General features: G+C 43.5%; 1 protein-coding gene across 1 annotated transcript in view; it reads right to left on the minus strand.

Moving 5' to 3' along the window:
- Window positions 1–13,283, minus strand: part of LOC149456245 (NACHT, LRR and PYD domains-containing protein 3-like) — a 134,451-nt gene extending 121,168 nt beyond the window's left edge. Inside the window, exons 1-2 of the mRNA XM_089685289.1 lie at window positions 12,905–13,283; window positions 12,531–12,689 (exon numbers count right to left, since the gene is read on the minus strand). Coding sequence (XP_089541415.1) covers window positions 12,531–12,689; window positions 12,905–13,283 — 538 coding nt within the window. The remainder of the gene's footprint in view (window positions 1–12,530; window positions 12,690–12,904) is intronic.
- Window positions 13,284–18,245: the final 4,962 nt, after the last annotated feature.

Raw genomic sequence — 18,245 nt, forward strand, 5'->3', positions numbered from 1 at the left:
CCAGAAAATAACGGAGGTTGACATTACAAAAGACCCAGAGACTTGTCTATTTCATGGTACTAAGCTATCGGTTAAGAAATATAAGAAATGTGGTTTATTGTATTATCTTAATGCAGCGAAGAGATTGATACCCAAGTTTTGGAAGAAACAGGAGGTACCAAAAATAAAGGATTGGATAAATAGGTTGGACCAGATATATAGATTAGAACTTTACCATTTGAGTGAAGATAAGATGGAGAGTTTTCGTGCCAAGTGGTAAAGGTGGGAGGATTTTAAGGAGTCAGAATTAATCCTAGAGTATATGAGAGTGTAATAGAGAAATAATGTGGATATATTTTTAAATTGGGATCTCCAGAGGGAGTGGGAAAGATGCAGAGCGGAGGTTTTGGGGGGTTGGAGGGAGGGGGGGGGGTATGGGGTTGGGTGGTAAGGGGGGGAGGGGAAATGGTAAGGATTTTTGGATAACAATTAGATATTTGATAATCAAAACTGTGGTAGTTTTATGTGTTTATTTGTTTATGGTTTGTTTGTACAAATTTGAAATTTTGAAAATTTAATAAAATATTTAAATATAAAAATGATCTGTGGAAGGTGGAACCCCCACAATTGAAGCACCCAATATATCAAATTTGGTACCCGTGACAACATTACTGCAATTGGGTGCCTCTATTGTATCCTTTGGGGGTATCACATCATATTCCACAAATTGAGTATCTGAACCTTTATTTTGTATCAACTATTTTTATAAATATGTTAATAAATGATATTGGTATAATATTACTATATGGAGTTGAGTATGTGGCTATCAAGTCCATTATCCACAACCTATAATTCTGTTCTGAGTTAGGACATGGCACCTATTACAATTATTGTGCCACAGTACCCACTGGTGAATACAATCTAACAATTCTCCAACAAAGGATGTTATCAACTCACAAGAGTTCTAGCAGGATCTGGCAAGTTTTTGGCACTTATTGAACAGATATAACAGAACACTTTCAATGGTATAATTAACAGACCAAAAGGGTGCAAATAAGACAAAATTCATTGTTAGGGTTTACATACACTTTAAATATATTTGCCTTATCCCTAGCTAACTTCCACAGCATTTAGGTGAGGATGATTTTAATATCCTTCTGGTGAGATCCCAAGGTATTCCATGTAGCCTGACTCTCCCGAGAAGACAATCTTGCACTTTGCTGAAGCATCTTCTGACATTTGAAGTGCAGAAAGTTTTTTATCTTCCAGCATTATATTCATGAAGGTAAAAAACTTTCTCTGTGCAGCAGTCTCCCCAATACTTACCTAAGCCCCATTGCAATCCAACGATGTGGACAAGAACCTGGGCTGTCCAGGGACTCTCCCTCTTCATTGGCTGAGGCAGCAGCGAGAATCATTTGCTCCCACTACTGTCAACCACAGCTAGTGAGCCAATGAGGAGAGAGAGGGCAGGGCCGAGCCACAGCTTGGTGTGTGAAGGGACACACAGAGCAGCAGCTCAGGATCGAGCATGCCTGCTTGGGTGCCCCATGACAAGCTGCTTGCTATGGGGGCACTTGGTGGAAGGGAGGGGCCAGAAGTGTCGAAGGAGGACTCAAGTAGAGTTAGATCGAGACTGCTCTGTGCAAAACCATTACACAGTGCAGGTATGTATGACATGTTTATTATTTCTTTTCTTTTTTAAGACAAGCCTTTGTTGCCACCTTAATTTTTTGTATTTTTACTGACATTTTGTGCTTGATAAACCATTACATCTGTACATACACTCACCAGCCACTTTATTAGGTACACCTGTTCAATTGCTTGGTAACACAAATTGCTAATCAACCAATAACATGGCAGACACTCAATGGATTTAGGAATCTAGACGTGGTGAAGACCACTTGCTGAAGTTCAAATAGAGGATCAGAATGGGGAAGAAATGGGATTTAAGTGGCTTTGAACGTGGCATGGTTGTAGATTCCAGAGGGGCTGGTTTGAGTAGTTCAAAAACTGCTGATCTACTGGGATTTTTATGCACAACCATCTCTAGGGTTTATAGGGGATGATCTGAAAAAGAGAAAACATCCAGGAAGGGGACGTTGGGTGAATGAAAATGTCTTGTTGATGTCAGAGGTCAGAGGAGAATGGGCAGACTGGTTCAAGATAATAGAAAGGCAACAGTAACTCGTGTCAATACAGGCCAAAATCTCTGAGGAATGTTTCCAACACCTTGTTGAATCTATGCCATGAAGAATTAAGGCAGTTCTGAAGGCAGAAGGGGGTCCAACCCAGTACTAGCAAGGTTTACCTAATAAAGTGACCAATGAGTGTATACTAGGAATTGTATGGACAAAAGCAAATGGGATATTTAGCATGCATTTTGCAGACTGGAGGTAAAACATGGGCAGCACAGTGTCTATGGGCAGCACAGTGGCTAAACGGTTAGCACTTCCACCTGGCAGTACTAGGGTCGTTGGTTCGAATCCCAGCCACGGAACCACCTGCCTGGAGTTTGCATGTTCTCCCTGTGCCTGCATGGGTTTCCTCCGGGTACTCCGGTTTCCTCCCACACTCCAAAGACATGCTGGTAGGTTAATTGGATCCTGTCTAAATTGGCCCTAGTATGTGTATGTATGAATGTAAGTTAGGGACCTTAGATTGTTCACCCCTTGAGGGTTAGGGACTGATGTGAATGTACAATATATATGTAAAGCGCTGCGTAAATTGACGGCGCTATATAAGTACCTGAAATAAATAAAGAAAACAAAGTTGATGGAGTCTTAACAGTTGTAAACTTAGTATAGACTTTTGATGGAGAAGTCTTATCAAACATAAGAGGATTCTGGCTGAGGGTGATAAAACTTGGAGATATGTTATGAATTAGTCTGGCTGCAGGTGAGGATTAGAAATAGATAAAGCATAGTGCCATCAATGACTGTAATAAATACATTTTATTAGACATATAGAAATTTGGAAATAAGTACGTTTGTCTAAGTGTATGGTAAATGTCACATTTTATGAGTCACATTGACATTAACCTTGGTGACCAATCATATTGTAGCCTATATAATGCTATTGTTCAATTTGTTTTAAGAAGGGTCGGTGAGCTTCTCTTCTTTTAATGTATTTATCATGCTTTTCCCACCTAGATAAATAAACCTGTATAATCTGAAAACTGCCTGGATTCAGGTCCTCTGTTATTTCACACATGTAGATATAATCCAAGTAAACTAAAAATAAAAATATTACTTACCAGTACCTCAAAGGAAATATTTTACAAGTAAACATATTTGCATAAAACTGATCATATAGACAAACAGTGACTGATCTGATTACCGGGACTGATGAATCTTCTCAAGCTCTCCTCCATTATTTTGCTGTCTTAGTTCTACATCTGAATCCCATTCATGACATGGAACACCTAGACACAGAGATATATTATGACTAATGGCTACTATGTTGCTCAGATCCCTCAGATGTAAGATGTCTGAGGATTAAATACCTACTGCAGACTGAAATCTTTGTGGAACTTTTCAGAACGATATTTCCAAAACTAAAAAAACATTTTTATATACCAGAAATGCAATTACCTTAATCTGACTTGGTATTATCCTCCTGCAGAAGCTGCCAATCTTTTAGCACCGGTGCACATACATGTGGATTGGATGTGGATTGAATGCAGTTTGAACCACATCCTGTCCGCATGACATGTGAAATAACATTGCTTCCATTGGTGCCTGTTCACATATGTCCGGTGCACTGGCTGTGTAGATTCAGTGCGGATTGAAAAAAGAGTCCTGTCCGATTTCTGAGCAGTGCCATCAGGTTCAGGTGCCGATTATAGACTATTGGATTCTATGGGAACCATATCTAAACCACACATGTCATCAGTTGTGAACAGGATAAAATTCTGACTTGAACCTGATCTAAACCTGACCTGAACTGTTGAACAACTACTGTATCAATTAGCTGTGAAACCTGAGCTTCAATCCACACCGCACAAGCGTGAATCAGCACTAAATGTGCTGCCAATGAGCATGCTGATAGGAGGAGATGATTGAGTCGTGACCTCACCACTGCCACTTCTCCTTTGACCATCTAGTCACAGGCATTTTTTTATATGAAAAACATAAATCTTTACTCACATAATTGCACCCCCCCCCCCCCCCAATATAAAAAAAATAATAGTCACATTCCCTGGGAAGAACTAATGAGTAGAAATAAATCTAACAATAAAAAAAAAAAAAGGTATAACAAAACATATATAATGCATATAACAAAAGAAATTCCAGTCTATGCAATTATTCAATATAACAAGTTATGTTTAGCACAAAAATTGAAATGTATTGAAATTGAAATTGAAATGTAAAAAACAAAAAAGGACATCTCATGAGTTTTTGTCCAAAAAAAGATCAAAGAAAACCAATACAAAATGACAGTAAAGCAATAGATTAAGGACATATGATCCTGCTGGAATAAAATGGACATGACAATGAGATTGGCCTACTTAATACAAAAGTCCCAATAAAACCAGTTATCACTTGTAGGGCAGTCCTGAGGTGGATAATTGGACCGCAATAATGAACAAAACAGACCAGGCCTTTGTGTGTGGCCAATTACTTTTACTTGGCTTTTTGGACTGGGACCAGTGAGAATGGATCACTGGCATTTTCTGCACAATAATATATATTCCTAGATGTATGCAACCACAGAGGCAGACTCTAAGATATTCAGTGACCCTAGGTTTACACCTAAGTGTTTTCTTCAGCGTTTTGTGTTTTTCAGAAATGCAGTACAGTACATTTAACATGATTTCCTATGGGACACGTTTACATCTGCGCGTTTGCACCAAGTGTGTTTTTTGGAAAGGGTCAGGGACTTTTTTGAATGCAAAATGTTGCGTTTTTGGTTCTAATACGCAATGCAAAGCACAATGCAGAAACGGCTCAAATACAACCTGCATAGGTGTGAACCTAGCTTTAATGGATCACACATGAGCATACAAACATGGACATCATTATCAGGTTCCACTCCTGGTGCTCAAACTAAGTAAACTATATAGTGCAAATTATAACATATATGAATAAATAGATACAATCAAACAATAAATGTACCAAAACCTTGCAGTGATAGCAATTCAATATTCCACACTATACATCCCCCATGAAGTGATCCCCACAAATATCATCAATACGTGAAAAAGCATCTGCAGTGATCCAGCTCTTCACCACTGGAGATCACAATTGACCGGCCCCCCTCAAACACAGTGTGCCCCAGGTGACCCCTTCTATTGGGACTACACCTACCTTGGAGACCTCCAGACCCAAACTAATATATACTGTAGATTAGGCAGGTTGGAGTGGATTGTGTCCCTTTTCTGGATTCCTCTGTAACCAGACACCTGCAGGCTGAGCTCATAAGTGGATAGAAAGCAGTAGCAGAGGGTTGGATTTGCCTAAACAACAGTCAACAAAAGCTACGTCAGTTACCTGGTAGCCTTCTTTCCAAGAAATCTCAAGGGCAAAGTATGAGATATTGTGACACCTCCCATCTAACAGGAAACACAATGCTCACAATTACAATAAAAGGGCGTCAGTAACCTAGGTGCTCCTTTATCACACATCACCAACAGCCAAATTCCTTTCAGTATAGAATATAAGAATTCATCTATTTACAACAATAATTGTTTAGGGCCAGTTCACACCAGGAATCACACAGAAACATGCTTGCATTTCTGTGCAATTTGAGTGCAGTGCGTTTTCAGCCCTTTCATTTGAATGGGCTGAAATTGCACTGCACCAAAAATACTGCATGCACTAATTTTAACCACTCACCTACAGGGCACTTATACCCCCTTCCTGCCCAGGCCAATTTTCAGCTTTCAGCGCTGTCGTACATTAAATGACAATTGCGCGGTCATGCAACACTGTACCCATATGATATTTCTATCATTTTTTTTGAGACAGATAGAGCTTTCTTTTAGTGGTATTTATTCACTTCTGCATTTTTTATGTTTTGCTAAACAAACCAAAAACCACTGAAATTTTTTTTTTAAAAAAAGTTTTTTATTAGTTTTTGTTATAAAATTTTGTAAATAGGTGATTTTTCTCCTTCACTGATGTGCGCTAATGAGGCTGCAGTGATGGGCACTGATAGGCTGCCCTGATGGACACTGATAGGTGGCACTGAGAAGGAGGCACTGGTAGGTGGCACTGATCGGCATTGACAGGCATCATTGATGGGCACTGAAAGGCAGCACTCATATGTGGCACTGATAGGTGGCACTGATAGACGGCACTGACTGGCACTGTTGGGTGGCACCGACTGGCACTGTTAGGTGGCACTGGTAGTCAGCACTGATGGGTGGCACTGACTGGCACTGATTGGACGCACTGATAGGTAACACTGAAAGGCAGCTCCGATGGGCACTGATATGTGGCATTGATGTGCACTGGTAGGCACTGATATGATACTTTCCTCACCCTTCATCTTCTAACCTCTGGGGATATCTCCCCAAACCCTGGTCCTCCACTAGCTCAAACCAGGCGTCCTCTTTCTTACGGGAATAGCCGCAATCCCCTCAATTTAATATCGGTCCCCGTGCTCCCAAAAACCACGCTCCCTTTTTCATGTGCGCTCTGGAATGCCCGCTCTGTCTGTAATAAGCTCACCTCTGTCCACGACCTTTTTGTCTCCCGCTCCCTTAACCTACTAGCAATTACAGAAACCTGGCTTCAAGCGGCAGATTCTGCTTCTCCCGCAGCACTTTCCTATGGAGGCCTTATCTGGACCCACTCACCCAGACCCAGTGGTTGGAAAGGTGGTGGAGTTGGTTTGCTTCTATCCCCACTCAGCACCTTTCAAGTCCTCCATAAACCTCCCTCTCTATCTTTCTCTTCTTTCGAGACTCACTGTATCCGGCTGTTTTCTCCCATTTCTCTGAGGATTGCAGTGATCTATCGGCCTCCTGGACCGGTGTCCCGCTTTCTTGATGATTTCTCCACCTGGCTACCCTAGTCTCTCTCCTCTGAACTACCCACTATCATTCTTGGAGATTTTAACATCCCTATTAATGTCAACAACCCGGCTATATCCCAACTCTTCAACATAACCTCATCTTTTGCATTAGCACAATGTATACAGTCCTCCACTCACTCTGATGGTAATACATTAGACCTTGTTTTCTCCCGTCTTTGCACTCCCTACAACCTCACAAACACCCCCTTTCTTCTCTCTGATCACAATCTCATCACCTTCACAGTGTCCTCGTCTTCAAACACCTATCAATCCAAGCAGCAAACAATTACCCGCAGAAACCTTCACAACTTGAACCCTGCTCTTTTCCACTCTGTAACTGACCAACTCTATGACAGAATCTCTCCCCTGTCCTGCCCTGACCTGGCCAATGCTGTCTATAACAGTTCGCTTTTATCCACATTAGACTCACTTGCTCCTCTAACGACACAAAGCATCATGCCCCGACCATTACAACCTTGGCAGACTGACGACACCAGAAATCTTAAACGACATAGTCGTGTGCTTGAGCAATTGTGGCGTAAAACAAATCTCAACAAGCATTCACCCTATATAAATCTGCTCTCTTAACATACAAGTCCTCCCTTCATGCTGCCAAACAAGCCTACTTTGTCACTCTTATTAATACCTTATCATCCAGTCCTCGTCATCTCTTCTCTACTTTTATCTCTCTACTGTCTCCACCCCCACCCAGCACCTCACTCACTGCTCAAGAGATTGCAAATCATTTCAAAAACAAGATTGACGCAATTCCCAGGGGCATCGCCACTGCACAAACATCCATCCCACTTAGCATACCTTGTACTAAACCTCCCTCAACACTTTCTTCTTTTGACCTTGCCACTACCAAAGAGGTCACTAATGTTTTCTCAGAAGCCCGTCTCACTACCTGCCCCTGGATCCTGTCCCCTCATAACTACTACGGTCACCCTCTTCTTCCATCCTGTGCTCCCTCACTCACATCTTCAATCTTTCCCTCTCTACTGGTGCCTTCCCCTCCCCTCTAAAGCATGCGCACATCATTCCCATACTTAAAAAACCCTCCCTGGACCCCACCAACCTGAACAACTTAAGACCCATCTCCCTGCTGCCATTTACCTCTAAACTCCTAGAACGCTTAGTCTACAATCGCCTGAGCTCCCACCTCAGCGACAACAACCTTCTTGACCCTTTACAGTCTGGCTTTCGCTCACTACACTCCACTGAAACTGCCCTACTAAAACTCAGTAATGATCTACTAACTGCTAAAACCAATGGCCACTACTCCGTACTCTTACTACTTGACCACTCTGCGGCTTTTGATATGGTTGACCATCCCCTCCTCAAAAAACTCCACTCTCTTGTGTTCAGAGACTCTGCTCTCTCCTGGTTCTCCTCCTACCTATCGCAGCGCTCCTTCAGCGTTACCTATAACGCTGCCCTCTCCTCTTCCCTCCCTCTTTCTGTAGGGGTCCCTCAAGGTTCTGTCCTTGGACCCCTTTTCTTCTCCATCTACAAATCCTCCCTTGGTCACTTGATAAACTCCCATGGCTTTAAGAACCATCTCTATGCTGATGACACACAAATCTATTTTTCTACCCCTCATCTCACCCCTTCAGTCTCCTCTCGCATCACTAACATACTAAGTGACATATCGGCATGGATGTCACTCCACTTCCTCAAACTCAATATTTCCAAAACTGAGCTCTTAGTATTCCCCACAGCCAGTGCCCCCTCCCCTGACTTCTCCATCAAGATCAATAGCACAATCATCAGTCCCTCCCCTCATGCCAGGGTACTAGGTGTAATCCTAGACTCCCATCTGTCCTTTCAACCCCAAATCTAATCACTGTCCAAATCTTGTAGACTTCACCTCCGCAACATCTCCAAGATGCGGCCGTTCCTAACCTCAGAAACCACTAAGAAACTTATTCACTCCCTTTTTATATCTCGCCTTGACTATTGTAACTCCCTCCTCATTGGCCTACCTCATCGCAGGCAATCCCCTCTTCGGCCTATCATTAATGCTGCTGCCAGAATCATCCACCTTACTAACCGTTCTGTATCTGCCACCCCTCTCTGCCAATCCCTCCACTGGCTTCCCATTGCCCAACAGATAAAATTCAAAACACTAACAATAACGTATAAAGCCATTTATAACTCTGCCCCAAATTACATCACCGATCTTGTCTCTAAATATCACCCAAACCGTACTCTCCACTCCTTGCAAGACCTCCTACTCTCTAGCTCCCTTGTCTCCTCCTCCCATGCTCGTCTCCAGGACTTCTCCAGAGCTTCCCCCATCCTCTGGAACTCTCGACCCCAATTTATCAGACTATCGCCTACTCTGCTCACTTTTAGGTGATCTCTGAAAACCTATCTCTTCAGGGAAGCCTATCCTGCCCTCAGCTAATAATGGAATCTTCTACTCTTCCAACCAGTCCATCCCCTACAGTTACTACCTTTTGTACCACTAGCCCCTCCCTCCTAGATTGTAAGCTCCAAGGAGCAGGGCCCTCAAATCTCTCTTGTATTGAACTGTATTGTTGCTGTATTGTCTCCCGTTATATTGTAAAGCGCTGACCAAACTGTTGGCGCTATATAAATCCTGTATAATAATAATAATAATATGTGGCATTGATGTAGCACTGATAGGCACTGGCAGGTGGCATTGATGAGCACTGACAGCTGGCACTGATGGACACTGACAGGTGGCACTGTTGGTGCTACACTGACCATCAGGGCACACTGATCATCAGTGCCCTGATGATCAGTGTACATGTCCCCTCTGAGTAATGCTGATTACTGGCCTCCTCTCCTCTCGAGCTGTCAGCGTGACAGCTCGTGAGGAGAGAAATGCCGATAACCGGGATTTCCCTATTTACATGTGATCAGCTGTGATTGGACACAGCTGATCACATGACCGAGCCGACATCTTCAGTTCTTTCCGTTGATCGGTGATCCGCTCCACCGATCTCCGCGCTGCAAGCTCCCAGAGCCAGTTAGAATGGGAGGACGTCATCAGAACGAGAGAACCGACCTTGCACCCATCATTTTCTTATATGGCGGGCAGGAGGCGGTTAAAAAACAAACAGCAACCAGATCACATGGTACTTTGATACCGCACAATCCGGAGCAGACAAACACACTGTGGTTGTGACTAGTATTTGGGGTGTTTTTACATTGACACCTGCTGCAGATCACAAAGGCAATGTATTTTGAATCTGGTGCAGGAAACACGCATGGTAGACATGTGCAGTTAATTTTGTTCTGAATCAAAATTCGGACAAATTTTTCATTATTGGAAAATTCAGAAGTATCCGAATTTCCGGATTACAATAGTAATTGGAAATAATGAAACTAAGTTTGTCCAAAATTCAGATTCAAATTGATTTTGACTTGAATACGAAAAGAATAGAATACAACATAAAAGAAAAAGTCTCTTTTCCAAGCTTTGCAGGCGGGAAGTGAATCAGAGGTTCTGTCACCAAGGAGAAGCAGATAGGTAAATGATACTAAATGCCTCCGTGGTTCAGCCTTTGAACAGAGTGACTCAAAGGAGGTGAGAGGGCAGACCCATTTATGGCGATATGCAGGAGAGAGAAGAAAATGACTGATTTGAAGATAGGCCCAAAAGGGAAAGGTGAGATCACCCATAGTACTTGCCAGGGAAGAACAAGACTTCAGCTGACCTTTGTGAAAAAAGTGGTTCGCCAATACTTGACTGTGTGGCCAATGTGCTGATGGAAAGGACTTATGCATACCGGGCGGGAAGTCCGGATTGAGGCGAAGAGAAGTTAGTGGGTTGGGGGCATTGGAAATGGAGGCTGATTTACAGGCTAAGCGAAAGGTTTTAAGGGAAGGACCGATTACTGGATGTAGGAGGAGGTCTTGAGGAATGTGTTTGGTCAGAAGCCACGGGATCGATGCCAAGGGGGAAGTGGAACAAGAGTGTTCCAGCTGGACCCACGCTTTGGTGGTAAAGTTAATATTCCAGTCGATTATCCTAGTAAGATGGCAGGCCTGATGGTAAAGTTGCAAGTCAGGTAGTCCAATCCCCCCTTTGGATTTGGGGAGCACAAGTTGGGAGAAGGAAATACGTGGTTGTTTATGATTCCAGAGAAAAAGAGAGCACATTCTTCTGCATGAAACGAAAAAGGCGGGTGGTAAATGGATAGGTAAGGTTTGAAATAGATAGAGGAGGCGTGGGAGGATATTAATTTTTAGTATAGCAGCCCTACCAAACCAGGAGAAGCATGGGCGATGCCACCTAGTTAGGTCTGCTCGGATGGCACCAAGGGTTGAAAGAAAGTTTTTGACATAAAGATCAGAGAGGTTACTCGTAAGCTGTATTCTCAGATAGGTAATGGAGTCCCTTTCCCATTGAAACAGGAACTGTGACTGACAAAAGGAAACCAGGTCTGAAGGAAGAGTAATGTTTAAGGCATAGGATTTGGAATCACAAAAAATAAAAAGAAAGTGCCAGATAAATAATATCAATCCTATAAAGCAGCAAACCTCTAACCCAAATATTGGTGTAAAATAAAAAATAAAAAATCGGAATGCGCTAAATTATATCACAAATTCATATACTGTGCAAAAACACCATAAATTCAACATATGAAAAATTCCCCAGTGAAACAATCCATGAATTATTGTTAGTGCAAAAGGTCCAACTCCCCAAAGAAAATTCTTCTTAAACGTATAAATACACCATGCTCAATCCACCACCAGATGAATGGAATAAACTCACCAGAGCTCAATGCTGATCAAATTATAAATCAGCACAAGCGTATTTGCTCTGGGAGCGATGAGTCAGAAACAAAAGAATGTAGTCTGCGTAGGCAGCAAGTTTGTATTCCTTGTTCACCACAGAAATACCCCTGATATCTGGGTTTAAGCGGAGTTTGCGTAACAATGGCTCTAGTGATATCACAAAAAGAAGCGGGGATAGGGGGCAACCTTGGCGCGTACCATTCCCAAGAGGGAATGGATGAGATAGATGCCCATTCACAAGGACCTGAGCCGTTGGAGCAGAATACAGTGCCATAATGAAATTGAGCATGATGTCCCCTAAACCAATCGCATGTAGGGATGCCTTTAAGTAATCCCAGGACACCCTATCAAAAGCCTCTAGGCATCTAGGGAAAGAATAAATCCTGGACTGCGAAAATCGTGAAGTCGGTGGAGAAGGTTAAGAGCCTTGATGGTGTTATCCCTTGCTTCCCTTCCCGGGATGAAGCCCACTTGGTCAAGGTCAATCAGGGAGGGTAACAAGGGAAGGAGACGGTTGGCTAGGATCTTTGCGTACATTTTGATGTCTATGTTCAAAAGAGAGATGGGCCTATAATTGGTAACCAAAGTGACATCTTTATCTTCTTTGGGGATGACAGTGATATGAGCTTCCAGGAGGTGATGATGTTGCGTGGAGGGTGAAGAGAAAGTGTTGAAGGCGGAGAGGAAGGGTCCACTCAAAATATGTAGAAACTCCCTGTAATATGCCACAGAAAGACCATCAGGGCCCGGGCTTTTACCAGGTTTCATTTGCTGGACGGCTCGGGAGAGTTCCTCTGCCGTGATATGATGTTCCAAATCCTGAACAGTATCATCAGGTACAGTGAAAGGACTATAGAGGTGAAGAAAGTCAGAGATTAGGGTGTCTCTAAGCTTATTGGCCTCAGAAGGGCGACGTTCTGGAGGGAGATTGTATAATGTTTTGTAGTATTGCTCAAAGTTAGATGCTATATCCGCATTTGAGGTGGCCAAAGAGCCATATGAGCCCCTAATCTTGTGAACCGTTAAACTCGACTTTTTTGTCTGGAGGGATCTGGCTAAGAATCTCCTGCTTTTGTTAGCAAACTCATAAAAAAGTTTTGCGACAGAATGAATGTGCGCTTAGCTGCCTTGCCTAGTTCGTTTAAGAGCTGTGTGCGGGTGTTCGTAAGATCAGATAAAGTCGAGGTGGCCTGATTATGTTTGTGGGCCTTTTCCAGGAATTTAATGCGATCTAAGAGTTGTTGTAAGCGAGTCTGTCTCTCTTTTTTACGTTTTGTGGCCATAGCTATTAAGACTCCTCGAATGACACATTTATGTGCCTCCCATTGAGTTAACAAAGAGGTATCTGGAGTTTGATTATTCGAAAAGTAGTCCGTTAATTGGGAGCAAACCTCTGCTTCATTGGCCAAGTCAGAAAGAAGAGAGGCATCCAAACGCCATATCTTAGAATGGGAATGTTTCTCCGGAAATCGTAATGTCATAGTGATAGGGTGATGATCAGAGAGGATCATCGGTTCGATGGAGGAATCATGGAGGAAAGGGAGGTCAGCTTGCATGATAAAGAGGTAATCAATTCTGGAATATTTGTTGTGTGGAGGGGAGAAAAATGTAAAGTCTTTGACATTCGGGTGGAGGACTCGTCAAGAGTAGTGAAGTTGCAGATCTTGAAGTTGAGTGTGAATCTGTCTAATGGATTTATATGGCAAGAAAGAGCTTCCCGAGGAAGAGTCCAAAAAAGGGCATAGGGGAACGTTAAGATCACCTCCCAAGATTAGGATACCCGTCTGGAAGGAGGAGAGTGAAGAAGTAATGGAGAGGAAAAAGGATACCTGTCTAGTGTAAGGTGCGTAAAGATTTGCTAAAGTGATGAGCCTATTGGCAAAATTACCTTTTAGAAACAGGAATCTACCATCCGGATCCAGAAGTGACTCTGAGATAGCCAGAGGGAGGTGCTTTGCAATCAAAATGGCAACGCCTTTAGATTTAGCATGAGGGTTAGGAGCATGATAAACTGTCGGAAAATGGGAGTTGGTAAGCTTGGGTATGGCATCGTGACGTGCGTTTCCTGAAGAAAGACAATATTCGCTCTCTGTTTAAAAAGGTGCGAAAGCAGGAGAGAGTGCTTTTCAGGGATATTCAGACCCTTCACATTAATAGACAGAACTTTCAGCGAAAGATGTCCTGACAGGGAGTTGAGAGAAGGCATGTCCAGGAGACTAAAGGGAACCTAAAGGGATGGGAAAAGGGAGTAAGAAAAAATTAAAAGAAAGAGGAAATGAGGGGAGAAAAGAGAGAGAGAGATAACCGGCAGTGGGGGTAGACCAGCTGACCCACCAAGATGTGGGAAGGAGGAAAGAAGAACAAGAAAGAAGAAGGGGTAGGAGGGAAATAGCAGAAAGAGGAACAAGGAGAGCTCTCAAAGCTCGCTGTGTGGGAAACTCGGTGGACTTAGATCCAAAATGAAAGAGTCCGCTGGGCCATGGACCTTAAAATAATGCAAGAATCGGGGAGGGAGGAGGAGCACAATTTGTTTGAATGAAGATATAGTTGGGGGCACAACCGCCATTGTCCAGCATAATGGGTGAGGTAAGAAGCAGCAACAAGCTTAGGGATACCAGAAGGAAAATGTAACAAATGTCATGAGGGCAAGGAGACCGAATATATATCATTAGGGCGTATCGTGGTGGAAGCATTGTATGTAGGGAAATGAGAAAATGCACATCTAAGTGGAATGCAGTCGTGGCATGATCCTAAAGTTATGGGCAGAGTTGTGGTATCGTAGGTGTGCTGTGGTAGGGCCAGTGTGCGAGTCCATGCTGAAAATAAAACATCAGTGAAAGCCAGATGGAAAACCTGCATATAATTAAGATGAAAAGCAAATCGTATCATAGTCTGTTTAGGGCAAAAACATTGCAACATTACAGAAACAGCAGGGCAACCATTCAGAAAAAAAAAGCAGCCATCAAAGGAAACAGTTGGGAAAAATGAGACATAGTGCACCTTTTCTTTTTGGAACCCTAAGGTATCTCTCATCTGTGCTAACTCTTCTCTTCCCGACTTCCTCCCAAAAACTCAAACCCTCCATCTCCCACCCTGCTCCCGCAGGACTCCACGGCATTCTAAAAATCAAGTAGCACCTCGTGTCTGAAAAGAAAAAATAGTAGCTAGGCAAGGGGAGAGGGGAGAGGACGGTCCTAGGGGGGAGCTCAGCAGAAGCTCCAAATGATGGTTTGAAAACCTGTAAGCAGTAAATGTGGTTTAGATGGGTGTTATGACATGAGGTGGAGGAGGGGGCCGGACCCCGCAGGGAACAACACCTGGAGAGTGTAACGAGGTGATACTTGATTTCAAACAGATATGTAACATAATAATAGTATGGAAATGACAGCCCGAGTCCCTTCCTCCCCCCAATCCAGTCCTCCCCCGCCATCCCACACTACAGTCAGGTCCATAAATATTGGGACATCGACACAATTCTAACATTTTTGGCTCTATACACCACCACAATGGATTTGAAATGAAACGAACAAGATATGCTTTAACTGCAGACTGTCAGCTTTAATTTGAGGGTATTTACATCCAAATCAGGTGAACGGTGTAGGAATTACAACAGTTTGCATATGTGCCTCCCACTTGTTAAGGGACCAAAAGTAATGGGACAGAATAATAATCATAAATCAAACTTTCACTTTTTAATACTTGGTTGCAAATCCTTTGCAGTCAATTACAGCTTGAAGTCTGGAACACATAGACATCACCAGACGCTGAGTTTCATCCCGGGTGATGCTCTGCCAGGCCTGTACTGCAACTGTCTTCAGTTCCTGCTTGTTCTTGGGGCATTTTCCCTTCAGTTTTGTCTTCAGCAAGTGAAATGCATGCTCAATCGGATTCAGGTCAGGTGATTGACTTGGCCATTGCATAACATTCCACTTCTTTCCCTTAAAAAACTCTTTGGTTGCTTTTGCAGTCTGCTTTGGGTCATTGTCCATCTGCACTGTGAAGCGGCGTCCAATGAGTTCTGAAGCATTTGGCTGAATATGAGCAGATAATATTGCCCGAAACACTTCAGAATTCATCCTGCTGCTTTTGTCAGCAGTCACATCATCAATAAATACAAGAGAACCAGTTCCATTGGCAGCCATACATGCCCACGCCATGACACTACCACCACCATGCTTCACTGATGAGGTGGTATGCTTAGGATCATGAGCAGTTCCTTTCCTTCTCCATACTCTTCTCTTCCCATCACTCTGGTACAAGTTGATCTTGGTCTCATCTGTCCATAGGATGTTGTTCCAGAACTGTGAAGGCTTTTTTAGATGTCGTTTGGCAAACTCTAATCTGGCCTTCCTGTTTTTGAGGCTCACCAATGGTTTACATCTTGTGGTGAACACTCTGTATTCACTCTGGTGAAGTCTTCTCTTGATTGTTGACTTTGACACACATACACCTACCTCCTGGAGAGTGTTCTTGATCTGGCCAACTGTTGTGAAGGGTGTTTTCTTCACCAGGGAAAGAATTCTTTGGTCATCCACCACAGTTGTTTTCCGGGGTCTTCAGGGTCTTTTGGTGTTGCTGAGCTCACCGGTGCGTTCCTTCTTTTTAAGAATGTTCCAAACAGTTGTTTTGGCCACGCCTAATGTTTTTGCTATCTCTCTGATGGGTTTGTTTTGTTTTTTCAGCCTAATGATGGCTTGCTTCACTGATAGTGACAGCTCTTTGGATCTCATCTTGAGAGTTGACAGCAACAGATTCCAAATGCAAACAGCACACTTGAAATGAACTCTGGACCTTTTATCTGCTCATTGTAATTGGGATAATGAGGGAATAACACACACCTGGCCATGGAACAGCTGAGAAGCCAATTGTCCCATTACTTTTGGTCCCTTAACAAGTGGGAGGCACATATGCAAACTGTTGTAATTCCTAAACCGTTCACCTGATTTGGATGTAAATACCCTCAAATTAAAGCTGACAGTCTGCAGTTAAAGCACATCTTTGTTTCATTTCAAATCCATTGTGGTGGTGTATAGAGCCAAAAATGTTAGAATTGTGTCGATGTCCCAATATTTATGGACCTGACTGTACCCCTGGAAAAGGTATAAAGGCAAGCTGGAGTATGAAGCCTCTCACAGTAAACTCTGATGAAGAACAGTAGGGATCATGGTCAGGGAAATACAGACAATATGTAATGGAGGGCATGGAAATCACCCCTGACCACTGCAAGACCAACAAAAGACCCCTGGGAGGCCATACAACCAAACAGGGGCCGGCATAGAGGGTCTGGAGATCTATACTCTCCAGAGACTCTAGGCAGTGGACAAATCAGCATATACATTACAAACAGGGCTAGAGAAAGACTGTAGGACCATCCCCCAGGCTTCCATCAGAGGTAGTGAAAATGCAGCAATAAAAAGGTCGATGACATGGAGGGTGCCTGCGGAGGTACATCAGGACTGGTGGTCCATTGGAGAAGCTGAGACGGAGAGGTAAAAGGTCTTCATGATCGATGAGGCAAATTTGGCAACATCTGCAGGGGCATTAAAAGACCTGGACCAGGGCGGATGGGTTAGAGAGCAGAAAATGAAAGGGTGAAGGTGTACAGTTAAGGGGCCAAATAGGACCCGAGGTGCTACCGGCATGGTCCTGGAGTCAGATGGGAGGGATCTGGTAAGATCATAGTCTGGATAAGTATTGCTGATGAGAGAAAGTCAGGGAAGAGATCGAAGAAAGGTCTTTAGGCATCATGGTGGGGTCTGTGATGTGCAGGAGAGGCTGTCGGGCTGTTGTTGGTAGTGGAGCCTCTGGCAGGAAGTCTCAGAGGAGTGGAAGGGACCGATCGGCGGCGGCGGAGATGGGGGCCTTGCCAATCCATGTCACTTGTTACTCGACCAGATTCAGTAGCATTTGGAAGACGCAGAGATCTGTACCAATCTGGAAGCTCAGCTAAAGGAATGTCTAGTGCGGAACAGAAGCTGGGGAGATCCTCTGGAACTCGCAGGTAGGCTGTGTGCCCCTGAGCTTGAGCGGAGAGACAGAATGGAAATCACCACCTGTATGGTATGTTATGAGAGTGAAGTGTGTCCAGCAGGGGGCGAAGTTCTCACCTTTGTTGCAAGGCTATGGAGGAGAGGTCCTGGAACAGGTGTATCTCATTACCCAGAAATAAAAGGCGTCTTCTTTCTCTGGCCCTTCTGAGAATGTCTTCTTTGATTGGAAAGCTGACCAACCAACACATCACATCTCTTGGGGGGTCAGAATCTCTGCCTCTGGAGCGAAGCGCTCTGTGTGCACATTCCAGATCAATGGGTGCAGCAGGTGGACGGCCCAGCAGATCATTGAAGATCGCAATTACTGTTTTGGGGATGTCGCTCGGCTCCACAGATTCAGGCAAGCCACGCAATCTGATATTATGTCTGCGACCTCTATTATCCATATCTTCAATTTGTCTATAAAATCACGGATATGAGATG

This window comes from Staurois parvus, unplaced genomic scaffold, assembly GCF_062004578.1.
Source record: "Staurois parvus isolate SC_StPar_1 unplaced genomic scaffold, SC_StPar_1.0 ptg000366l, whole genome shotgun sequence".
NCBI lineage: Eukaryota > Metazoa > Chordata > Amphibia > Anura > Ranidae > Staurois > Staurois parvus.